This window comes from Lynx rufus, unplaced genomic scaffold (assembly GCF_022079265.1).
Source record: "Lynx rufus isolate CCGP_SWC_20201006 ecotype Redwood Valley unplaced genomic scaffold, mLynRuf1.p SCAF_1, whole genome shotgun sequence".
NCBI classification, from domain to species: Eukaryota; Metazoa; Chordata; class Mammalia; order Carnivora; family Felidae; genus Lynx; species Lynx rufus.
The window spans coordinates 204597673-204624385 of NW_025814823.1; the positions used below are offsets into that span (position 1 = coordinate 204597673).

General features: G+C 38.8%; 2 protein-coding genes across 4 annotated transcripts in view; both read left to right on the forward strand.

Moving 5' to 3' along the window:
* Positions 1 to 4831, forward strand: part of CUNH5orf34 (chromosome unknown C5orf34 homolog) — a 31887-nt gene extending 27056 nt beyond the window's left edge. For both annotated transcript variants that reach the window (XM_047092922.1, XM_047092932.1), the window contains one exon: positions 4454 to 4831. In XM_047092922.1, coding sequence (XP_046948878.1) covers positions 4454 to 4647 — 194 coding nt within the window. In that variant the 3' untranslated portion in view covers positions 4648 to 4831. The remainder of the gene's footprint in view (positions 1 to 4453) is intronic.
* A 1672-nt stretch (positions 4832 to 6503) lies between these two features.
* On the forward strand, positions 6504 to 24420 carry TMEM267 (transmembrane protein 267). Of its 2 annotated transcripts, none has more exons than XM_047092944.1 (3): positions 6504 to 6663; positions 18452 to 18840; positions 23323 to 24420. In XM_047092944.1, exons 2-3 carry the CDS (start codon positions 18529 to 18531, stop codon positions 23656 to 23658), a joined length of 648 nt encoding a protein of 215 aa, XP_046948900.1. In that variant the 5' UTR covers positions 6504 to 6663; positions 18452 to 18528; the 3' UTR covers positions 23659 to 24420. The 2 variants fall into 2 exon arrangements, with proteins under 2 accessions (XP_046948900.1, XP_046948909.1); XM_047092953.1 differs by lacking the exon at positions 6504 to 6663 and adding an exon at positions 6726 to 7075.
* Positions 24421 to 26713: the final 2293 nt, after the last annotated feature.

The following is a 26713-nucleotide window of genomic DNA, read 5'->3' on the forward strand; positions in this document are numbered from 1 at the left end:
CAGTTGGTTAAGCATTCAACTATTTTCAGCTCAGGTTATGATCTCACAGTTTCATGAGTTCAAGTCCCACGTCGGGCTGTGTGCTGACCCTGCAGAGCCTGCTTGAGATTCTCTCTCTCTCTCTCTCTCTCTCTCTTTCTCTTTCTCTCTGCCCCTCCCCTGCTCACCCTCTGTCTCTCAAAATAAATAAATAAACTTAAAAAACAAAGATATATCTTGTCTATAGAAGGTATATCATGTCAACATTTATACTTTTGAGTGAGTTTAAATAGGGCAGGGGACAGTGAACTAGGGTTAAGGTCTCCTATGGAGACTTTTTCACTTATATAATTCTATTCTAAATTATAACAGACCTATGTCTGACTTTTCCTTTCTTTTTTCTTAGGATATTTATTATTAAAAATTATTTTATTTTTAATTTCTGCTTTATTGAGGTATAACTGACAAAATTGTAAGAGATTTAAGGTGTACGTTGTGGTGACTTGACACACACATATTGTGAAAGGATTACCCTGTCTTGTTAATAATGAACACCCATGTCACCTCACATATCTATATCTATATGCCCTATATCTATTCCTTCCTCTCCCCACCCTTTTTTTGGTAAGAACCTCTGAGTTCCATTCTTCTAGCAAACCTCAACCATACAACACAAGGTTATCTACTATAGTCACCATGTTATACATTAGATCCTCAGACCTTATACAATTTAGAGCTGGAAGTTTGTCTTCTTTTACCAATCTCTATTTTATCCACCCCCACCCCCTGGAAACCATTTTTACTGTTTCTATCAATTTGACTTTTTAAAAAAATTCCACATATAAATGACACTGCAGTATTTGTGTTTCTGTCTGGCTTATTTCATTTAGCATAATACCCTCAGAATCCTTCTGTGTTTTAAATGGCAGGATTTCCTTATTTCTCATGGCTGAGTAGTATTCCATTGTATACATATACCATCTCTTTTTTTTTTTTTAATTTTTTATTTTATATTAGAGAAAGGAGAGAGAGAGACACGTGAACAGGGAAGGGGCAGAGAGACGGAGACAAAATCTGAAGCAGACTCCAAGCTCTGAGCTGTCAGCACAGAGCCCAATGCGGGGCTTGAACTCCCAAGTAGTGAGATCATGACCTGAGCTGAAGTCAGACGCTTAACCGACTGAGCCACCCAGGTGCCCCTATACCATATCTTCTTTATCCTTTCATTTGTTACTGGACACTTGGTTTGTTTCCATATCTTGGCTATTGTGAATAATGCTGCAATGAACATGGGAATGCAGATATCTCTTTGAGATCCTGATGTCATTTCCTTTGGATATATCTGCAGAATTTGAATTGCTGAATGGTATGATAGTTCTTTTTTTAATTTTTTGAGGAGCTTCCATACTGTTTTCCATAGTGTCTACACCAATTTACATTGACACCAAGGTACACAAGGGCTCTCTTTTCTCCACATCCTTACCAGCACTTGTTAACTATTGTCTTTTTGATGATAGCCATTCAAATACATATGAGGTGAGACCTCATTGTGGTTTTGATTTGCATTTCCCTGATGATTTGTGATGTTGAGCACTTTTCCATATACCTATTGACCATTTGTATGTCTTTGAAAAAGTATCTATTCACTTTCTCTGCCCATTTTTTTATCAGTTTTTTTTTTTTTGTTTTTGTTTTGTTTTTTTTTTTTTGCTATTTAGTTGTATGAGCTCTTTATGTATTTTGGATATTAACCTCTTATCAAATATATGATTTGCAAATACATTCTCTGATTTCATAGATTGTCTTTTTGTTGATGGTGCCCTTTGCTGTGCAGAAGCTTTTAAGTTTGATGTACTTCCATTTGTTTATTTTTGCTTTTGTTGCCTTTGCTTTGTTATCAAATCCAAAAAAATCACTGCCAAGACTGATGTCAAGGACCTTACCCCGTGGTTTCTTCTAGGGGTTTTATGGTTTCAAGTCTTATATTCAAGTTTTCAGCCCATTTTGAGTTGATATTTGTGTAGGGTGTAAGATAAGGGTCCAGTTTTTCCAGCACCATTTATTGAAGAGACCATCTTTTCCCCCATTGTATATTCTTGGCTCGTTGGTTGTAAATTAATTGACCGTGTATTACGTGGGTTTATTTCTGGGCTCTCTATTCTGTTCCATTGATCTATGTGTCTATCCTTATCCCCATGCTGTACTGTTTTACTATAACTTTGGAATATAGTTTGAGATCAGGAAGCATTATGCCTCCAGCTTTGTTCTTAAATTTTTTTTTTTTCAACGTTTATTTATTTTTGGGACAGAGAGAGACAGAGCATGAACGGGGGAGGGGCAGAGAGAGAGGGAGACACAGAATCGGAAACAGGCTCCAGGCTCCGAGCCATCAGCCCAGAGCCTGACGCGGGGCTCGATCTCACGGACCGCGAGATCGTGACCTGGCTGAAGTTGGACCCAGAGCCTGACGCGGGGCTCGATCTCACGGACCGCGAGATCGTGACCTGGCTGAAGTTGGACGCCCAACCGACTGCGCCACCCAGGCGCCCCTCCAGCTTTGTTCTTAAGATTCGGCTCTTTGGGTTCTTTTGTGGTTCTGTGCAAATTTTAGGATTGTTTATTATGTTTCTTTGAAAAATGCTATTGGAATTTGATAGAGATTGAATTGTATTTGTACATTGTTTTGGGTGGCATGGACATTTTAACAATATTCTTCTAATTTAGGAGTACAAAATAGCTTTGCATTTATTTGTGTCTTCTTCAGTTTCCATCATGAATGTCTTAGTATATAGATCTTTCACTTTCTTGCTTAAATATATTCCTAGGCATTTTATTCTTTTTGATATAATTATAAATGGGATTGTTTTCTTAATTTCTGATAGTTTGTTATTAGTGTATTTAATTGATTTTTTGTACATTGATTTTACATCATGAAACTTTACTGAATTTATTGGTTCTAACAGTTTTTGGTGGAGTCTTTAGGATCTTCTATATATAATGTCATATCATCTGCAAATAGAAACAGTTTTACTTTTTCTGACTTGAATTCCTTTTCTTTTTTGCCTAATTGCTCTGGCTAGGACATTATGTTGAATAACACTGGCGAGAGTGGGCATCCTTGTCTTATTCCTGATCTTAGAGAAAAAGCTTTCAGTTTTTCACCATTGAGTATGATGTTAGCTGTGGGCTAGTCATGTGACCTTTATTATCATGAGGTACATTCCTTCTGTACCCAGTTTGTTGACAGTTTTTCTACATCTATTGAGATAATCAGGTAATTTTTATCCTTCATTTTGTTAATGTGGTGTATCACATTGACTGATTTTCATATGTTGAAACATCCATGCATTTCTGGAATAAATCTCAGTTGATTATGGTATATGATCATTTTAAGGTATTATTGATTCCATTTGCTAATCTTTTGAGGATTTTTTTGCATTTATATTCATCAGGGATATTGGCCTGTAATTTTTTTTAACATTTTTTTTTCATTTATTTATTTATTTATTTATTTATTTATTTATTTATTTATTTATTCAAAAGCAATCTCTTCACCCAATATGCGGCTTGAATCTGTGACCCTGAGATGAAGAGTCATATACTCTTCTGACTGAGCCAGCCAGGCATCCCGATAATTTTTTCTGACCAGTGTTCTTGTCTGGTTTTGGTTGTCAGGGTAATGCTGGACTTAAAGATGAGTTTGGACATACTCCCTCCACTTCTATTTTTTGGAAGAGTTTGAGAAGGATTGGTATTAATTCTTTTTCAGTGCTTGGAGGAATTCACCAGTGAAACCATCTGGCCCTGGGCTCTTATTTATTTGGAGGTTCTGGATTACTGATTCAACCTCCTTATTAGTGATTGATCTATTCAGATTCTCTCTTTCATGATTCAGTCTTGGTAGGTTGTATGTTTCTAGGAATTTATCTGTTTCTTCTAGGTTGTCCAATTTGTTGACATATAACTGGGCTCATTTTCTTAAGAAACTTTTTGTTCTGTAAGTTCCCACCTCATTCATTTAAATTTATCTAATGATTTTTCTGTAATCCTATTCAAATAATAAAGTAGCTCTGCAACAGAGGACAGGTTTCTTTTCATTCTAGATCTTTTTTAAATTAAAAAATACAATGCATAGATTATTTATATTCCTGTCACTCTTTTGTTCTTTTAGTCCCATATCACTTCTTCACTTAAAGGAATGTTGAGATTTTAATTCTTTCATCTCCTATCACCAAATTTCCATCCAAATACACACACATACCTACTCTTTCCTTTCTTCTTCTCTTCTACTCTAACTAGTTTCTTTATCAATAAGGGGTAGACTTGATAAGTTCTAAAGTACCAAATCTATTATGAATCCAAGAGACCTTCCTAACAGAGAAATAATATTTTAATATGAAGACAGGCTTTCTGAAATTAAAAGTACTTATATAATGAAAATTTTGGGGAAAAACTCCTTAACTAAGCAACTTAGTGTTACTGGAGAATAGTGGTATCCTAAACCAGATTTCCAACAAAGAAAATGAACAGTCATCTGATCATTATGAACCAAAACCTTCAGAAACCTTGCTGGAAGAAGTTAATGAAAAGAGAGTATCAGTGGCATTGAAAAAAACCTCTGAAATCCTTCAGGATATTGACTATCTTCTATTAAATTCTAAAAAGTGAATCACAAACCTTAAGGATGTTGTTTCAAGTGACTAGTATTACTAGTAAGCCAAGAAATTACATATATTACTTCTGTGCAATGATTATATGAAAAAATGACAGTTAATTTTGGGGGTTACCTAACTTGTAAATTTTAAGATATATATTTATAATGTACCTTATTAATAAAGAACTATTTTAGAATTTTGAACAATTATTTCATATTTATGAAAAAAATTTATAAAATCATAGTTGTTACTGTTTTATCTTGCAGAGAATTTACTATTAATCCTCAAAGTTGTTTTTTTTTTTTCCTTTTTAAATATGCAGAATTTTGTGCATTTGGTCATTTGCTATTTGGTGTCTCCAAATATTTTTCAACAGAACTGCCCAAAGAGAATTAGATCTTTAAATCATACAGGCAATATTGCTTCAAGCTAAGAATTGAGCACTTCATCAGAGACCAATTTTATCTGAATTGGCTTATTAATTTCTTTTGAACATCTGAAAAAAACTGATGCTATACAAGTGTGTGCAACTAAAATGACCTCATCAAAAGTGCTGTTTATTAGAACCTTGCCAATTGGGAAATAACAAAACCACACACTAAAGAGACTTCAAGATTTGACAAATATAGCAAAAATATTCTGATTAACTTCTGATTTCTAGAAAAGACCAGCTTCTTGACATGGAAGAAAGAACATAGGAAACAAGGAGAAAAAGGAAATGAAGCAGAGCATAGATTAGGAGTGATAATGTCAGTGACTTGAATGGGCACAATGTTCTCTTGATAGCTTCTCTCTGGGCTCCTTGCCACCTTTAAATCTCAGCACCAATTATTACTTCTTCAGAAGGGCCTCCCCCATTAGTCTCTATTACATCATCCTAGTTATTTCCTTTATAGCACATACTGTAGTTGTACAACTTTTGTTTCTTTGTAGTCTAGATCCTTCGCTAGAACTTGAGCTCCATAAAGTCATTCTATAGCCTGTTACTAAGCATGGTGTTCAGCACACAGAGAATTCAGTATGTGTTGTAGAAATGAATCAGTGCCTTCGGGCTGTAGGCTGACTGCACAGAAAAGAACTAACCCTTTCTCTTTGTTTTGGTTGCAGGAAGCCTTCCATGTTGTTCTTCTATAGGATTGGAAAGCCTGGAGTATAAGATGTACAATGCTGCCATAAGGGCAATGTGAAATTGTTACTACAATTGAGACAAATTGTCCTTATCATGACTAAAAGCACCCCATATTGTGGTTAATGTGTTCTTTTTGATTAGCTTTTAAACTATGTGAGTTAAATTGTGTATCGTTTTCCTCAGTTGAATCTTTTCCACTGGCTAAGGACCAAGAGAGTGGCAAGCAATGAAAAGTTCTATCACCGAGAAACTGAGTCACACTTCAGGGTTTTGTGAGAGGCCTAGGAGTTTGCTTGATATTGAAGATCTCACTTTCTACTACAGAATTCTCTTTCAACTCTATGATTAATATAATCCCACTACTACCCTTGCTTTCCATCTGACACTTGTTCTGAGAAACTGTAGGTAGGAAGAAGAAAGCAATGCCCCTCTTTGAGCCTATTCTTTTGGGCCAGTGCTTCCTAGAGCCAGTGCCAAGCTAGACATCTCCTCGGTGCTCACTCAGGCAAAAGACGGGCTGGGACCTGACCACAGTCCCATTAAAAAGCTGCATCTTGTGAGTTTGGTTAATTAGGGTCAAGCTACATTTTACGCAGTTTTTTCAACTCCTGTGCGTTTAGCAGTCACGATTAAGCCAGGCCTGCCACTGCTGCTACAATAAAGTGTAGCACCCACCGTCCGCCCACAAAGTGGCGAAGTATAATTATCAAGAATTCCCCAAGGGGGCGTTGGAGCGCTATGGAGGAGCGGCCGACCCGCAAAGCCGCGTGGTGTCACCGTCTCCTGAAAAACTCTCCGACGCCCAACTTGAAAGACATTTCTCTACCTCTTCGGGACCCAAGACGGCCTGTGGCTCCTAGCTCAAGCGTCTAAGCGTATGGCCTGTGCCTCCGACATTCGGTGAGGCCACTTCTGCTTTCTTAGCTTTCTAGCCGCCAGGGAGGGTGCATTATGGGTATATCGGCTAAGTCTGGGGCACGGCGCCGGCACAGCCAAGAACGAATGCTCAGGTTTGACAGAGGAAACCAACAAGGCACTTTGCACTTATCCCCCCACTATCCCAAAGGTCTCCTTATGTGGTACGGCGGGAGAAAACTGCAGGAACCCACCACCTCCACCAGCGGACCCCAGAGCTATCCGTTCCGGTCCGTTATGCATAGGGCCAGTATCCCGGCGTCCTCTCGGCGGACGTTTGGCAGGTGCTGGGGCCGCTCTGGCCGGCGTCCGGCGTCTCTATGGTGCCGGCCTAGGGGAGGGAAGAGAGGCGGGGCCGCCGTTTGTGCTGCGAAGGACTTCAACCTGAGAGCTGAGGGTGGGTGCGGCTGGGCTCCGCGAGGGACTGGGCGGGAAGGGGACGGAATGGACGCCGCGAAACTGCGTCCTGAGGTGGGAGGCCGAAGCTCCAGAGTCTGGATGGGGTGGGCGTGCAGGGGCGGCGAGCGCGCGGGACGCGAGAGCAAGCGGGGTGTGCTGAACCCGTGGGCCGTCACTGTCTGATGGTCCCGGGATCTGCGCGAAGCCCCGGCGTCTCCCTCAGGCTTCGTCGCGCCTTCGAGATTCCATAAGCACCGGGTCCTCCCCTAGGCTTTGTGCCCCGGCGTTTCCCTGGCCCAGGGCGGCGTGGCGGGGGTCTTGCCGGAGTTGCCCATTGCCCTCTTTACCAGGCACGACAGTCCTGCCCGCTCCGGATCCCTGGAGGCGTGACTGTTAAAAGTGTGATACGGTCTCTTCCCTGCACATGGAATGTTTGGTAACGTTGACGCCAGGCCTTCCTGCCCCATTTTCTTAATCGGCATTTTAAGATTATTGCATCACACCAGCCTTAGGAAAGAACGCTTTGGGAATTTGCCGAGATTTGAAATATACTGAGATTCAGAATTGTATGTTTTGTTACAAATAGTGTAGGAATTAAACATTTTATGTTCAGGCTATAAAAAGTTTCTGTGAAAGTGAGGATTTGTGTTTCCTTCCTTTGCAAATTAGCTGCATTAGATTGGGCATCTGCTCTAGGTATTGTAGCATTAAAAATATATATGTATTTGGGGCGTCTGGCTGGCACACTGGGCGGAGCCTGCTACTTGATCTCTGGTTTGAGTTGGAGCCCCACCTTGGGTGTAGAAATGACTTAAAGAAATTAAAATTAAAAAAAAATATATATGAACTTTTGCAGCACCAACAGTGAAAAAGACTTCTTTGTAAAACAATACTAAAGGTAGTTGTTGGATTTGGGACTACGTTTACCTCAGGTTTTTATAAATTTTTGTGTGATGAGAGAGGGAAGTAGGTGACATTTACATGGGGAATTTGTTAGCTCTTTGTTTTGGCAGAAATATTTGTCTAAGATTATTAATGCATCATAGTGTATAATTAAAGTAACTATGTTTGTGAGTTAAGGAAAGATTACTACTATGTATACTTTTTTAAAAAATGTTTTTAAAGTTTATTTTTGAGAGACAGACAACATGAGCAGAGGAGGGGCAGAGAGAGAGGGAGACACAAAATCCAAAGCAGGCTCCAGGCTCTGAGTTGTCAGCACAGAGCCGGACGCGGGGCTCGAACTCACAAGCGGTGAGATCATGACCTGAGCCCAAGTGGGACGCTTAACCGACTGAGCCACCCAGGCGCCCTACTACTATGTATGTATACTTTAAAGGCCCCATAGTTGATGACATTTTACTGTAATGGGATGGGGTGTGGCAGTTTTACCATTGTAGAAAGTGGCTACAAGTCATAAGGAGAAATTTATCATCTGGGTAACTGGTTGTTAGGAGATGAGAAGTCATCCTAAATAATATGTTTAGTTCATAGGCTGAGGGTTGCTTCCCTGCTTATACCTTGTATTAGTATACTGAAATATTTGTCGAATACCTTGTGCACATTAGGTTTTATGCATGACAGATTTAAGAGAAAATTATAGTTACTAGTCTTAACAGAACTGCCTAACAAAAGTGACTATGTAGAATAAATCGTTATTTTACAGTTTTTGAGGTCCATTCTACTTATAGGGAAGGGGTAGGAGGTAGAAAAAGGTATGACGAAAAATGGATACACTTGGGTGTCCTAGTCAGAGACAATAAATAAAAGGACTACATTCATTAAATTTCTTTTTCCAAAAGAAAAAAATTCTTTCTCATACTCAGAATCTAAGCCAGAGATGTTAAATATCTGCACTAATTGGAGTGGAATAGATGTCAGAATTGTATTTCTAGGACCATAATTATACTCTTTTAACTTTTTTTAATGTTTATTGTTGAGAGAGAGCGCACGAGAGAGCCAGAGCATGAGTGGGGGAGGGGCAGAGAGAGAGGGAGACACAAAAGCTGAAGCAGGCTTCAGGCTCTGAGCTGTCAGCACAGAGCCTGACGCAGGTATTGAATTCATGAATCATGAGATCATGAGCTGAGCCAAAGTTGGACACTCAACCGACTGAGCCACCCAGGCACTCCCATATTATATCTTTTTTAAAAAAAGGAAACAGGTCCTTGGGTGGCTCAGTCATTAAGCATCTGACTTGGGCTCAGGTCATGATCTCAGGGTTCAGGAGTTCGAATCCCACATCAGATGAGCTCAAGCCCTGCTTCCAGGTGAGCTCCTGCCCCACTTCGGGTGAGCTAAGCCCTGCTTCAGGTGAACACCAGCCCCGCTTCTCTTTCTTTCCCCCCTGCCTCTGCCCCTTGTGGGATTCTCTCTCTCTCTCTCTCTCTCTTTCTCTCTCTCTCTCTGCCCTTTGCTCACTTGTGCCCTCTCTGAATGAATGAATGAATGAAACAGTATTGTGTTAGATACCTATTACTGTATAACAAATTACCCCGAAACTTAGAGGCTTAAAACATTTAACAAGTATTATCTCACTGTGTCTGTGGTCTCGGAAAAGGCTTAGCTGGGTGATTCTGGCTCAGGGGCCCATGTACTTGCAGTCCAGAAGTTTGCAGACCTGCAGGCATCTAAAAAACTTGACGGGCTAAGGGATTTACTTCCCTCATTAGTCTTTTGTTGTTCTCTCATCAAGCAAACTGTTTTATACTTTCCATTTATAAAATGTATTTCATGCTGCCCCGTTTTGTGTATGTGTTCCTATTCAAACAACGATATAGTTATAAACAATAAGGTCTTCTTTTTCGGGTCACTTTAAATTTGAATCATCATTTAAATACTTGAAGTGATCTTTTGATGTTTCACTTTGCTCTTAACACTTCATTAGCTACCCTGTCTTTTTAGAATCTGAACTTATGTAAAACACAAGGTTAGTAACATTTAAATATATTTTGGGATGTTAAAAATTGTTTCAAGAGTAAAAGAAGATGGGGGTACCTGGCTGGCTCAGTTAGTGGACTGTGTGACTCTTGGTCTTAGGGTTGTGAATTCGAGCTCCATGTTGGGTGTAGAGATCACTTAAAAGTAAAATCTTAAAAAAAGAGTAAAAGAGTTTGGATGTAATGCAATTTGCAATTAAGTGGATAATGACCTTTTTTTTTTTTGTCTCCTTTCTGAGATAAGATTTGAAAATAAATTTGTAATAAATGCATATACAGTAAAACCTTGTGTTGTGAGTAACTTGTTCTGCGACTGAGTAGTACATGATGCCTAATGTCACATGATCACAAATGAGACAATCGTTCTTTTCTCTCTCTCTCTCTCTCTCTCTCTCTCTCTCTCTCTCTCTGCGGGATGGTGGGTGATCGTCTCCCTTGCTCAGATGCTGGGCCTCATGCTGTGGTGTTTGGCAGAAATCAGTGATTTTTCAGAACATTGGAAGGTACCCAAAACTGGCGATAGTGTATTTTTTGTCACTTCAACAGTCCTTTGCTTTTCCATACATGAGTAAGCTTAGGAATGCTTTGCTTCATTCTAGGTCAGGTTGCCTGCAGATAGAGACCCTCTCCTCTGCTGCATTATTGCCAGTTACATTAAATACAGTATATGACAAGAGTTTATTAATAATGTAGTATAGTTGACATCCATGCAAGTGTATACAATGGCCCCCATGCAGAAAAGGATTCCATTGAGCCAGTAGATAGCAGTGATTTCATTAGTGATAGTGAAAGTCATCCTACACAATAACCCTCTCTCTTGTCTCCCTCACACCAGCCACGAAGGTTTTCAAAGGTAAGTGCAGGTTAATTTATTTGTCTTTATATTTTGTATTTTCTTTATTGTTGTGTCTTCTGTTACAGTATTGTAATGATTTTTATGTGAATATTTTTGGGATGTGGAACAAGTCATCTGAGTTTCCAGTATTTCTCCCGCTTTGACATACAAGTGCTTTGGATTACAAGCATGTTTCCGGAATGAGTTATGCTCGCAAACCAAGGTTTTCCTGAATAAGCATAGTTTCAGTGGCAGCAGAGCTTTTCTGTTAGGCTTTTGTGTGAGTGTGCACAGCCTTCCCTCTCACACTCATCTGCCTGAGTGGCCTTCTTTCTCCTTCGTGCTAATTTGCAGGCCACTGCTTACTGAAGGAGGGGAATATTGCTGCCAGTGCAGCACCTCTCTGACTTGGTCATTAATTCAAATTTGTGTGTCCCGATTCCCATCTGGCTAAGTGGATACTGGCATCTAGTTTTGGTTCAAAGGGATATTTTATAAACTTTAAAATAATGTGCACTGAACCTTTAAATATGTTGACTTCTTTATCCATGCAAGTGTCAAGAGTTTATTTGTAAAGTAGAAACAAATGATTCATTTATGGGACTGTAAATCCTCGGGTTTAATTAAAGGATTCATGACCTTGGAGGTATCTTTTGCATTCTTACATTTTGGTCATATCTCTTGCTTGAAACTACTTTGAAATCATTATTTCCTCATCCTGGAAGAATCTGTAGACTCAAACCCAATCTTAGTGCTTTTCAGAACAGATTTCATTATTGCAAATGACAAGAATTTGAGGATTGTCGTAGACTCCATTATCATTTGCACAGTTGGTCTGTGCAAAGCAAGTCTTCTTCACAATATGAAAGAATTAAAGGAATCTCTATAAGTTTATTTCACCTGGAGACAGAGAAATCTTTTGTAGTCTTTGCATGTGTCAACTAATACATAAATAGGAGCAAATAATTTTTATAGTATAAATTTGGCTTATAAGAATTGTATAAAATTTTATTAAGGTTTATTTTAATTTTAATTTTTTTTTGTTTATTTTTGAAAGAGAGAGCAGGTGGGGTAGGGGTAGAGAGAGAGGGGAGAGAACGAATCCCAAGCAGGCTCCGCACCGTGAGTGCAGAGCCCGATGCAGGCCTTGAACTCACAAACCGTGAGATCATGACCTGAGCCAAAATCAAGAGTTGGGTGCTTAACCTGAGCCACCCAGGCACCTCTATTAATGTTTATTAATGTTATATATTCTCATATTTTTATTAATACATATTTATGATGTTATAAATATACTTCTACTTTTTAAAAATTATACTTTGAAGAGGCTGACAAGCATCATGGTCTGAGTTGTTTAATGACTTCTGACTAACTTTTCAGAGTAGCTTTAATGGTTTTGTGGTCATAATATTAAGGCATTGAAAATGTTTAGGGAATCAAACAAGGGGAAAAAAGTAATGATCATATGTAAGCCCATGAGTGAGATAGGAGCCAAATGAACAGTCTTCTCTATTTTTAAATGTACAGTATAAGTACATATTTTTAATAAAAAGTAATATTTTACATATTATCTTACAGGCTGCCTTTTAAATGTTAATATTTTGAACATCTTTTCATGTCAGTAAAAATAGGAATAAGTGTTTTTTAATGGCTGCTTAATTGTTTGAAATTAATTTCACTAAGTCTTGTATTTAGGACCTTTAATTTCTAATTTTTTCCTTATTATAAACAATGCCATACTGAATATCCATATATACCTCTTTGTATTTAAATCTACTTATTTTCTGTGGATAAATTTGTAGAGTTGGAAATGCTGAGTCAAAAATATTTGTTCATTTTTAAATGGTTTTTGATACATTTATTGTCAAATTGTCCCCTAAAAATTATACCAACTTACACTCCTGCTAATACTCAGTATGAGTGATCATTTCTCTACCACTACTAACAGAAAGTATTAGCAATTTTTTTGTCAATCTTACATTGAAATCTCATTGTTTTAATTAATTTATTAATGCTTATTTATTTTTGAGAGAGAGAGAGCGCGTGAGCAGGGATGGGGCAGAGAGAGAGGGAGACAGAGGATCTGAAGCAGGCTCCCCACTGACAGCAGCAAGCCTGATGCAGGGCTCGAACTCATGTACAGTGAGATCATGATGTGAGCCAAAGTTGGACGCTTAACCAACTGAGCCACCCAGGCACCCCTTATTGTTTTAATTTAAATTCAATTGATTACTAATAAAGTTGAAATCTTCTAGTAATTTTTGATATTTGTATTTCTTCCTTTTCAAAATTGCCTTTCCATAGACATTGCCCACTTTATTACTGGGGTACTTATTTTTCCTTCTTAATTTTAAGTGCCCTTAATAAAGTAAAACTTTAAATCTTTCTCCATCATAAAGGTTCTAAATTTCCTCCATTTGTCTTTAACTTTGCCATGCACAAGTTTTACATTCTTATGTAGTCATGTCTATCAATATTTTTAAAATAATTTTGAGCTCCCCTCTAAAAGTCTACCTGGCTGAACTATGTAGAAGTCTGTTTACAAATTCATGTAAATATCCCAAACTTGATAATCAAACTGATTACAAAAGCTGTCTAATCATAGAAATTTTCCAAGCAGCTAGTCAACGAAACAGATTCCCTTTCTTAATTTAACCAGGGAAATGGTCAATTATATTGCAAAACTGTAATCCATTTGAATGTTGTTTGATTTAACAGCTTTAAAACCTAGAGTTGATTTAACAGCTTTACTGTGTAGAACTGTGCATTGCACAGATTGAAAGCAGATGACCCAGTCTCAGGTTTCGTCTGATGATTGACTCTCTCCAGTACTTCTTAGCACTTAACAGACTAACAACCAGTGTGGACTGCTCACTTCCTGTCCAGATAGTGTATTTGTCAGATTGCTCTTCTAATGCAACTGGAAGAAACAAAGAGCACTCTTTCTACAATACATGCTGAAAAAGCTAAGTACTGTCTTTTCCAACCTCCCTTGCAGCAAAGGTCTGGTCATGTAATGTAGAGCCAGCCAATCAGACACATACCCTGCCCTACTCCAAATTTTGCATTGAGATTAAAAAAAAAAAAAGAAAAAACAAATACTGCCAAGAATCTTTCATGGCCGCAGCAGACAGTGCAGCTTTGACACCAATGCCAGTGGTAACATCTGGTGACGGGTTGGGCAGTGTAAGCTGCGGTCAGTGGTAGGGAGATCGTCACCAGACCAGTTGTCTGGTGTCATTTTCACTGAGGTACTTGAGGCATAGATTTGAGGCCTGGTTCTTAAAACCTGGCAAGTCTGTGATTTCCAATATCCTTTTAATAAGTTTTGTGTTTTGCATTTACTTCTTTTCTTTTCCATGCACTTAGGAACCCTAACTGATACAGGATCTGAGTTAAATAATAAGTGTTCCTCTATCAGTTTAGAATTATACACACATTCCCCACTCCCCCATACACTCACTTAATCTGTTTCTGGACTTTGTATTCACCTTTTAGTACTTATGATACTCTGCTTTTTCAAGTTTACTCCTTTATTTTACCTGAAGCAGAGCCCGTGTTCACCCAAAGCAGGGCTTGAGCTCACCCGAAGCGGGGCACAAACTCACCCAAAGTGGGATTCGAATTCATGAACTGTGAAATCATGACCTGAGTCGAAGTCAGATGCTTAACAAGTAAGCCACCCAGGCACCCGGTATTTGCTCTTCTAAATGAAATTTAGAAACATTTCATGAAGTTCCTAAAAGAAAATGCCTTTTGATTGTAATTAGGAGTATATTAAATTTATAGATTCCATTGGAAGGGAATAACACCATCAATGTTGTCTTCTTACTCAATAAAATGGTCTGGATCTTGTATTAGCTAAGTTCCATCAAAGAAGAACTACTTGCCTGCTAAATAATGTGGGATTTATGACAGGGGTTAGACCTTCTGTAATTGTGGGGTCTGGGAGAGCATTCTGGGCAGACGCTTGCCTCTGAGTCTATTGTCGGGCCTGAAGCTGCTGCAGATCAGCTAGGCAGACAGTCAAAAAGGGAAACAATGTGGAGGAGAGCAAGGACAGAATGGAATCTGCATTGCCTTCTCACCAACTCCAGTTTTGATGCTGTGGGTGATCTGCAGGAGAAGCTAGCATTCTTGACCTTGATTCATTTTGATGTATACATGAAACTATGAACCATGAAACTATTACCATAATCAAGATAGTGAACATAACTCTTCCCCCAAAGTTTCCTTATGTTCCTTTTTAATCCTTCTAAGTCCCTCCCTTCCCCAGGCAACCACTGATCTGCTTTCTGTCACTTAAGTTGATTGGCATTTTCTAGGATTTTATATAAATGGAATCATTATGTATTCTTTAAAAAATTTCTAAATGAAAATTTTAAATATGTAGAAAAGTGGAGGATAGAATAATGAACTACAGGGTATCCATTACCGATATTGAACAATTATAAAATTTCCCATATTTCCTTCATTTATGTCATTTTTAAAAATTAAGACTTCATTTTTGAGAGCAGTCTTAGGTTTACAGAAAAATTGAGCAGATAGTACAGAGTGTTCCATATGTTACCTCTCCCTCCATACATATTTCTCCCTATTATTAACATTTTGTGTTAGTGTGGCACACTTGTTACAATTAATAAACCAACATTGGTGCATTGATTGGAGTCCATAGTTGACATTAAGGCTCATTCTTTGTTTTGTTTTGTTTTGTTTTAAATTTTTTTTTAAATGTTTATTTATTTTTGAGACAGAGAGAGACAGAGCATGAATGGGGGAGGGTCAGAGAGAGAGGGAGACACAGAATCCGAAGCAGGCTCCAGGCTCTGAGATGTCAGCACAGAGCCCGACACGGGGCTCGAACTCACGGACAGCGAGATCATGACCTGAGCCGAAGTCGGACGCTCAACCGACTGAGCCACCCAGGCGCCCCAAGGCTCATTCTTTGTGTTGTCTAGTTACATGGGTTTTGACTATTACTCCATTTTTCTTTTCTTTTTGGTTTGGTTTATTTCACTAAGTATTTGAGGTTCATCAATGTTTTCGTATGCATTACTTTTTTATTTCTTTTTATTCCATGTTTTGTTTAGCCAGTTGGGCTGTTTCCAGTTTGGAGCTAATGTAGATAAAGCTGCTGTGAACGTTCATGTACAAGTCTTTGTATGTCTGTATGCTTGCATTTCTCTCCGGTAAATACGTGGGAGGAGAATGACTATGATCGAAGTATGTTTAACTTTGGAGAAACTGAAAAGTGGTTTACCATTTTATATTTCCACCAGCCGTGTGTGAGGGTTCTGGTTGCTCCACCTCTCTTCAACATTTGGGATGATAAGTCTTTAATTTTAGCCATTCCAGTAGGTATATCTGGTATCTCATTGTGGCCTTAATTTGCATTTCCCTAATAATTGATGACGTTGAGCATATTTCATGTGCTTGTTGACCACTATATATTATCTTTGTAATGGACCTTTCCAAATCCTTAGCCCATTTTTGTATTCGTTTATTTTTCTGTTACTGTGTTTTGAGAATTCTTTGTTCTGGGTAGAAATCCTTTATCAAATACGAGATACGCGAATATTTTATCCCAAATCTGTGGCTTGTTGTTTCATTCTCTTAATGTTTTTCAAAGAGCAGAGCTTCTTAATTTTGACAAAGTTCAGTGTATCAATTTTTAAAAAACAGATTGGCCTTTTGATGTTGCTTCTAAGAACTCTTTACATAATCCAAGGACACAAAAATATTCTATGCTTTCTTCCAGGAGTTTTACAGTTTTATATCTTACTTTTAGGTCTGTAATCCATTTTGACTTAATTTTTGTATATGGAGTAAAGTATGGACCGAGGTTCATTATTTTTACGTATGGATATCCTGTTGTTCCAGCAGTGTTTGGTGAAAGGACCGTCTTTTCTCCGTTTACTTGCTTTTGCACGTTTGTTAAAAATCAATTGACCGTATATGGGTGGATCTATTTCTGATCCCACTTTCTATCCTGTTTCATCAATCTATTTGTCTATCTTTATATCGGTACCACACTGTCTTAATTACTGCGGTTTTATAAAACTTGAAATCAGATGGTGTAAGGCCTTCAACTTAGTTCATCTTTTTCCAAGTTGTTTTCTGATTCAAGGAATGTTTCCTTATAAATTCCGGAATATATATTATGAGCTATGTATAGTTTTTATGACAGAATGGAAGTTGAATCGTTCTTAATACGTCATTTAGTTATTCTTTAGCCTCAGAATTAAAACAGAACAATATAAAACAAAAACTGCAGGTATCACATAATGTTGATAACTTTAACTGTATAAATGATTTCAGTATCCTATGCCAGGTAAGCACTAAGCACAGAATTATGATTGCCTTTTTATATCAATTAAAGTTCTTTGGTTAGAGGCAACAGAAAGGAAAAAGGGATTTATTGGAAGAATGCTAGGGTAGCTCCTAGAAGTAAAAGGTAAGCTGCAGGAAGGAGGCCAGCTCTGAGAAACTTAAAAGACTGGACCTGTGGACTTGAAGTCCTTATGGTTCTTTGTTTTTAGGGTGCTCCGTGTAGTGAAGCCCATGGTCTGTAAGAAGAAGAGTAACTTTCCCCTACCAGCTCCACTTAGGAAAATTCTAGAAGGGAGTCTGATTGGCCCAGCCTGGGTCACCTTAATCACTAGAGTATTCACCACTAGTCCAATCACTACTGGAAAATGATGACTAATTACTACTTACTAATTAATTACTACTACTAAGAGAGACAGGGAATTCTAACTGGTCAGCTCCAGAGTGGGTCTTGCGATGAGCACTTTTCCTAAAAGGAGATGCTGTTTTCAGAAGTATGGAAAATAGATGCTGGGTACACAGACACGGATGCCCACTACCAGGTAGCACACATTGCTGAGAGAGAGAACTGATGGATGACCTCAAAGTAATAGATTACAGTTGGTGGGCTTTCTTAAATTCACCTTGATACCTACTAACATGTAAACTGGTGTTCCTATTCTCTTTGTGCTACATGGCATATTGTATATAACATGTAAGAAATACGATTTTCTTACACTTGAAAATTACTAACAGAGTAGTCTTAAATGTTCTCGCCACATGCACAGAAAGGTAACTATGCGAGGTGACAGAGATGTTAACCACACTGTGGTAATCATTTCACAATATATGCGCATAGGAAATCATCACATTATACACCTTAACCTTATACAGTGTTATATATCAGTTATATCTCAATAAAGCTGGGAAAAATAAAATGAAATTACTGACAACAGTTTAAAAAAAAAAAATACCAGGGGTGTCTGGGTGGCGTAGTCGGTTAAGCATCTGACTTCAACTCATGTTATGATCTCACGGTTCATGGGTTCGAGCCCCGCATTGGGCTCCTTGCTGACAGCTCAGAGCCTAGAGCCTGCTTCGGATTCTGTGTCTCCCTCTCTCTCTGCCCCTCCCCCTCTCACATCCTGTCTCTTAAAAATAAACAAACTATTTAAAAAAAATTTTTTTAAATACCAGTTTCTACAATTTGATTTTGTATTTGTGAAATCATTGCTGATTTTGTTTTGTTTAAATGCTATGTGGCATTAATATTTTTCTTTGTTTTCTATTTTAGGGTGACTGGGGAATGTAAACAAGAATAAGCTGTTTGTCTCCTGATGGCTTTTGCTGTATACTGACGTATTATTTGTGATGGCATCTGAGGCTGAGAAGACCCATGCTTTACTCCAGTCTTGTAGCACTGAATCTCTTTTTTCCAGCCTCGGTCTGGGAATATTTTGCCTAGTAGCTGACAGACTTCTTCAGTTTTCAATCATTCAGCAAAATGACTGGCTTCGAGCCCTCTCAGATAATGCAGTGCATTGCGTGATTGGCATGTGGTTGTGGGCAATTGTCATTGGAGTCAAGAAGACAACTGACTTTGGAGAAATCATTTTAGCTGGATTTTTAGCCTCTGTTATTGATGTAGACCACTTTTTTCTAGCTGGATCTTTATCTTTAAAGGTAGGAGGCATCCATGTTTAATTTTTCTGGTCTTTAACACCATTATATTGACCTTCACAGCATCATTTTAGAGCTAGGGGTTATCTTTATTTTAAAGTAAGAAAGCTCAGGGGCGCCTGGGTGGCTCAGTCGGTTAAGCGTCCGACTTCAGCTCAGGTCACGATCTCACAGTCTGTGAGTTCGAGCCCCGCGTCGGGCTCTGGGCTGATGGCTCAGAGCCTGGAGCCTGCTTCCAGTTCTGTGTCTCCCTCTCTCTCTGCCCCTCCCCTGTTCATGCTCTGTCTCTCTCTGTCTCAAAAATAAATAAACGTTAAAAAAAAAAAATTTAAAGTAAGAAAGCTCATTCAATCCCATTTTTTTGAGCACTCAGTACTTTCCTGAAGATGAATACAGACATGTTGCTAATCAAGTTACTTGGCTTCACAAAGTGCCAAGGATGCATACAGAGCAAGGACTCACTAAATGTACCTGGAGAGTTCTGTGCTGGCTTTACCGAGGACGGTGCTTAGCCAAGTCTTGAAGGAAGCATCAACCCACTGGTTTAAAATAATGGGGGTCATTCTCGGAGCTAACCTGGTTCTTTTTTCTGTGTTCTTTCTTCAGGGCCACAGTTAGGATTTTCCCCCTTACGCTTCATGTTTTACAGTTAGTATGCAGCTCCTACGTGCTCTGTAATAGTGAAGCAGCTTTAAGATGATTCCGAGTCCCAGGGAATGACTTCAGTAGATTCATTCCCCAGCCCCTCTTGGAACCAAAGGTGTGCATTTCAAGGGACTCCTTAGGATACCGTCGCTGGTGGCGAAATTTGAGGAATTTCATTGAGGCTTCAGATGTTTAGCTATACAGTGACCTGCTAGCTTTGTAAATGAGCTATGCTTAAAATGACAGTTCAGACAATATTTTTTTTGCTTTTTTTTTTTTTTTCGTTTTAGAGAGAGAGCGTGCTCACGAGCGGGAGAGAGGGTCAGAGGAGGAGAGAGAGAAAGAGAGAGAGAGAATGAGTGAGTGAGAAGCTCAAGCAGGCTCCACGCTCACCATGGAACCCACCCAGGGCTTGATCCCATGACCCTGGGGTCATGACCTAAGCCAAAATCAAGAGGCACCCAGGCACCCCTGTTCAGATAATATTTTCTAAGTGTCAACAGATTTGCCTACCTTTTACATGTTTATGACCTGTAAATATTTCAGGAAAGAAATACAGACCCACAGAGCAAGGACTTTTCTTGCTCACCACTGCCTGGAACGCAGCCTGGCTCACCTCGTAGGTGTTCGGTAGATATTTGTTGAATGAACGAGAAATGATCACTTTTTCCTTTATGTGTCACACACCAGGTACTTCTCAGAGATTGTCTCACTTATGAAAACACTTAATCAGTTAGGAATCACTAATTCCTGATTAAAGACATAGTGTAACTTTTTGGCTATAAATGGAGGCAGAATAACACTGCGTTTGAGATTGGCATCAGAAGACCTGAGTTTGAATCCCGGTATGTGGTGGTGTTAGCAGAGCCCCTTCCTTCTTTAAGCCTCAGTGCCCTCATCTGTAAAACGTGGATTCTGTCTTTACTGATCTCGTTGGGTTGTCTTGAGTGTTAAGAGAGCATGTTACAGGATGCACCGTGGTAAATAGTTCACAATAAATGTTAGTAGAGATTTGGGTAAGCTAAACCACAGAAAGTGTGGTTCATAAGTGCGTTCACCTAGAATTTAACTATCGTAATTTTTAAAAACGTTTAGGCTACCTACTATATTTATTCTTTGACTCACTTAGAAGCGGTAGTGTTGAGACTATGAGCCAAAGAGTCAGACAGACTCAGTGTTTGTACAACGTGGGGAAGCTACTTGTTCTCTGTAAGCCTCGGCTCCCCGCTCTGTAAAACCATCTCTAACTCATCCAGTTGTTGTAAGGATTAAAGGAGGTAGTGCATAGAAAGTATAGCATAGTGCTGGTACTGATCCTTTTTTAAAAATGAAATATGAACGTTTTTAACCATAAAACTGTTTGTGATCATCAGTAATAAGTACCAAAACTAAGTACTTATGATACTATTTAAAAAATTTTTTTTAACATTTATTGATTTTTTTAGAAACAGAGTGACAGAGTGCAAGCAGGGGAGGGGCAGAGAGAGAGAGAGCGAGACACAGAATCTGAGGCAGACCCCAGGCTCCTGGCTGTCAGCACAGAGCCCGACATGGGGCTCAGACTCATGAACTGTGAGATCATGACCTGAGCCGAAGTCCAACGCTTAACCCACTGAGCCACCCAGGCACCCCATTATGATACTATTTTTTAAATGTCTGTTGTTACTTCTTTTTTTAAGTGATCTATTTTTACTTCTGTAATTTTATGATAATGTCCTTTTATTCTTTATTATTTTTCTTTTTTTTTAATGTCTGTTTATTTTTGAGAGAGAAAGAGAGCGTGAGCAGGGGAGGGGCAGAGAGAGAAGGAGACACAGAATCCGAAGCAGGCTCCAGGCTCTGAGCTGTCAGCATGGAGCCCAATGTGAGGCTCAAACCCACAGACGACGAGATCATGACCTGAGCCAAAGTCGGACGCTTAATCAACTGAGCCACCCAGGCGCCCCCATTATTCATTATTTTTCTATGAAGGAAAAGTCTCGATTGAAGTTTTAGAAGTAAGCCAAGCAACAGAAATTTCTTTAGCATCTATTAATATAAATAGACTTCACAAATGAATGCATAAAGAGTCAGACATATCCAGAGCATAACTGCTAATCACGTCAACTTCAGGCTATTGCTTTCTTCCAAGTCGGGACTACCACGGGCCCCCTTGTCCCACCCTGCTGTTAAGGAGCACGATACAGCGTGGGTATGGAACCAAAAAACAAAGGTAGAGACAAGAATTGAGTAACAATACAGAAATGTCACATGTGCCGGCAAAGTAGAAATAAAACAGCTAAAAATGTAGAGAAGGGAGAAGGAAGGGGAATGTAGCATAAATGCCTTGATTGATGTTTAGTCAGTTGGTGGGAGTAGAGAACCCTGGTTTAAGTAGTGCGTTTAAGAGACCCCCCAGCCGTGTGACTTCACAGGGTGGCAAGGTATAGTGTCTGTCTCTCTCTCTTTTTTAACTTTATTTATTTATTTTGAGAGAGAAAGAGAGAGAGAGCGAGCAGGGGAGGGGCAGAGAGAGAGGGAGACAGAATCCCAAGTAGGCTCCACACTGTCAGCACAGAGCCTAATGTGGAGTTCGAAGCCACAGAACTGGGAGACCATGACCCGAGCCGAAATCAAGAGTCAGATGCTTAACCGACTGAGCCACGCAGGCACCCCCAAGGTACGGTTTTTTTGACAGATGTCTTGTATTTTAGTGTGGTGGGAAGGTTATGCCTCCTAATTTTTTTTTATAGGTACCTAAGTTGTTTTTTTCACTACTCCTTTTCCTCTTGACCGTCCCCAAAGGGTTCCTCTCCCTTCCTCTTTATCATCTTCTCCCCCAGAACCAGTGCCTTGTAATGCCTTGAATCATGCACACTTTGAAGTTTTTGCTTTGTAGCCGGTGCTCTGATCTATGAGGGCCCTTTTCAGTGTTTCTCTTTCTAGTAATTTTAGATCAATCTTAGGTCGCCTCGTCCTTCTTGGCTTGCGGTGGAGGTGTGCAAGAGAGCACGCTGATGTGGTGTTTATCTTCATGCTTTAGAGTATTTGAAGTTTTAGGTGCTCTCTGACGTCTGTCTAATGCCGAGTGGGATTTGGTATAGTTTTATTTGTCCTTGTCTGTAGTGTTTTTGAGGATGTGTGGGGAGATTCAGATTTAGGCAATTTTCACTATCCTCGGCTTCCTTTTCATTCGAAGTTATCTAATTGAGAGGAGCCTGGGTGGCTCAGGCAGTGAAGCATCTGACTCTTGATTTCAGCTCAGGTCATGATCTCTCTGCCCTTCCCCAGCTAGCGCATGCACTCATGGTCTCTCTCTCTCTCTCTCTCTCAAAATAAATAAACTTAAAAAAATAAAATAAAATAATACAGTCTTTCTAAATGTTGTTGTAAGTGCATTCTGAAAATATTCAAGGCCAATATAAACCGGTTACAACAAAATATGTCTTTCTTGCCTTTATTGATAGAAGAATATTTTATTTGGTTGTGAGATTTTTTTTCAATGCTGTTAGAGGCCCCAGATAATTCTCTAAAACTCCAAATTTACACAAACCATACATTTGATATATAAATTATGTTCATATTGTGACTTTTCTAAGCAAATAATAGAAGACTTTAAAAAATTGATGGCCAGGTTCTTGAGATCTTGATTCCATTTTTAATGCAAAGAAATATCCTACTCACACCTATATCTTCTTTGCTTTACACATACCAGATTGAATATGTGTATTCACAGGTGACATAGAAAATGTTTCCATTGCATTTCTAATAGACTCCTGGAAAATATTTTAGAATATTAAGAAGCATCTACAAAATTTTGTTTGCCAAGAGGGAAATGATACCAGCTACTTTCCCCTGCAGGCTGCTTTGACTCTTCCACGAAGACCTTTTCTTCACTGTTCTACCGTGATACCTGTCGTGGCTCTGACCTTGAAGTTTACTATGCACCTTTTCAAGCTCAAAGACTCATGGTGCTTTCTCCCCTGGATGTTATTTATATCCTGGACCTCACATCATATCCGAGATGGAATTCGTCACGGCTTGTGGATATGCCCATTTGGAAAAACTTCTCCTTTGCCATTCTGGCTTTATGTCATAATCACATCCTCTTTACCTCATATCTGTTCATTTGTTATGTATTTAACAGGGACCAGGCAAATGATGTCTGCAAAACATGGAATTCAGATTGACGTCTGAAGTAACTGTATGCCACTCTGAGAGAAGGAAATGGTTCAGACGATAATTAAGGGTAGCTGACATTATAAATTAAAAAATTTATATTAATTATTATAATTCCTGAATCCTCTTGCTCAGGAGGCATGCACCCTTTTTTAAATATATATATATATATATATATATATATATATATATATATTTGTTATAATTTTACTTCTCTCTTCTATAATACACTAGTACAATATTAGAGTTTCATTTATTCCATGACATATTTTTATTGTGTCTTCTGTTTATCTGGCTTTACCAATAGCTCTAGTAGACTAACATCCAGTTACATTTTCTGGAGGTATACATTTAAGGCAGTCCACTTCAGGATGAAAAACAGATCGAATTGTAGGGTGCCTAATTTGAAGGCATTTGTGTCCACATTTTCCTGAGATACTGAAACAGTGAAAGAGCCAGAATAAATGAGATCCTGAATAAGACGTATGGTGACCACTAAGATTTCTTCATTTTCCTCTATGTTGAACCTGAGTGAAGTTTGATTTGCCAGGTACTTTAGTGAGTTGTGATTACTGGTGGAATCTGTGCCAGTACACTTGTAAGAAATCATCATATTCATAAAAGATAGTAACTAATATTAGATCTAGATTATTGTTTCAGGAATCACTTTAGGAAATAATTATTGTAATGTGTTGCCTGTAGTAACATTACTCAAGTATTATTTTTTTTAAAGTTCATCTATTTATTCTGAGAGAGAGAGTGTGTTCATGAATGGGGGAGGGGGAGGGAGAGAGAGAGTCCCAAGCAGGCTCTGCTCTGTTGCACAGAGCCTCATGTGGGGCTTGAACTCACAAATCGAGAGATCATGACCTGAGCCGAAATCAAGAGTCAGACTCTCAACCGACTGAGCCACTCAGGCGCCCCAGTATTATTTTTTTAGTATCTTTGCCCCCGAATCCCATGTGTTAAGGTTTTAACTGTTCTGAAAAAACATAATTAAATTAACAAAATATTAATACATGGCTTATAACCATGGAATTTGAATTCACACAAAAAAAGGACTTACCAGTAATGTTATTTCAGATGTAAACTCCTAAGGTGTCATTAAAATTGTTTTAGTTGCAATCAGTTTGTTTACACACTATTTAAAAATATTATACCAGTTAAATAATTTTTAAAACATATGCCTGATGCAGAGAGACAAAACATACGTTTTTCAAAATGAAGGAGTTTCAGGAAATTTGCCTTTTCCTTTGTCCTTTCAGGTTAACCTGTCAAAAATGATTAACCTTTATTAGAGAAGGAAAATTTGGTTGCTATAAAATTTTACATTTTCACAGTTTAATGTCACTTTGATATAAACGTCAGTGCCCTAAAGACACTTGCTTTGTTTTTTTGTATCCTATGTGCCATCTGCTGTCTTTAGATTTTCTCACACATTTGTGATTTGTAATGCTAGTGATTGTGTGCCTTATTCTCTGAGAAGTGCTGAAGCAACGCCTTATCCAAAGCATATTCTTCTTATTTATTAAGTTAAACAGAGCTCTGTAAACTGTCACAAATGTTCATTTTACTTTGGTTTTTCTTTTTGTTGTTAACCAATTGGTTGCAATCTATTATATCTTAGAATCTATTAGATTTTACAATCTATTATCTTTTGAGAGCAATGATTGTGTCACTTTGGTTGGTATAATAAATATTATATAGTGGGGGGATATTTGAATAAGGTAGGGATTTTTTTTTAAGTATATGATGTCAGAAATCCAAGGAAATAAAGCATATATCTTCTATCGCTTTTTCTGACTAAATTATAAAACTACTTTTTCTTTCTCCAGGTAAAACGAAGGAATGCTATTAAAATATAGGGCCTTATTTAGGAATGTCACACTGGCATTTTAGGGGTGGTTTTTGTATTAGAATGGGAATTGACTTTGACCATGACTCATTGCTTAACCAGTAACTGCACATTTTAAATGTGGGTTTATCTTCTTTCCTACTTCTACCATCAGAAACGATCCTTATCTTCTAAATGGTCTGTGACAGCTGTGGTTGTAACCTCTAGAAATATAGCAGCCAACTTCGCATGCCACCATTTTGTTTTTCACCTCGTTGAAAGAGTTTGTGTCAATACGACATTTATATTGAAAATTGGTGCCGGAGTCCAGCTCCGGCAGGTCCAGGGGTTCCCGAAGGATGAACGGCATCGGCTAAAAAGTGAAAAAAAAAAGGCAAAAAACAAAAATAAAAATGGACACAGACAACAGCAGTGTGTTGAACTGGCCGCTTTCTTGTGGCAAACGTGGCATTATATTTGTTAGCAATTTCCTTGTAGCATGCGTCATCTATGTTTTCTAGCATTACCTAATTCTAAAAATGTTCCTATGTGTAATCACCCTTTAAGGAATAACATGGTTATTTTCTCATAACGTTCCCTCCTGCCCTTTGCTTATTGATTAATTTCTTACATTATTTTCATTATGTATCTACGTTTATCTATAATCTATAAAGCATTTGCTTTGCTGTTTTCATGAAAAGTCATCTCTCTCAACACCTCAAGTGGAACAGTTACAGGGACATGACCTCTTAGTTGTTTCTCTGAACCATTTGTGGCTTGAGGAGCAAAAGTGTTCACCTCGGTCTGAGGTTCCAGGAGGGGGCCAAGAGGGCCTTAGGAACCCACACCTTATACATTCTCAGAGAGACAGTGCACCTAGGAACTAATGAACCATCCTGTACCTTAACCGACTAGGTTCAATCATCATCTGGAATGCCTCCTGGGGGCCAAGTGGGCCTAGGGGTTGGAGTAACTTGTGCCCAGAGATACACTCCTTTGTTGCTGGAGTGGGGCTTTTAAATCCATTTATTCCTCCTTTGCTGGCAAATGTATGAGGCTATCCTTCCTTTAGGTAGAGTTGTCTTTATAGGGGGTGGCAAGGGCTAAATGTTGGGCCGCACAATTTCCTCGCGGAACCTTATTTCTTTCCCCAATGGTTCTTTTCCCAGGGGGCCTGCCGAGGGCAATTCCCCAACAGACAATTCCCCAGGTACTTTTATTAAGGCCAAATTACAATTA

What these genes read in the sequence shown, in the direction of transcription:
- TMEM267 (XM_047092944.1), top strand. Translation starts at nt 18,529, where the DNA reads ATGGCATCTGAGGCTGAGAAGACCCATGCTTTACTCCAGTCTTGTAGC. An exon ending in CTGGATCTTTATCTTTAAAG is followed by an intron (nt 18,841 to 23,322) that starts GTAGGAGGCATC and finishes TTTCCCCTGCAG; the next exon opens with GCTGCTTTGACTCTTCCACG.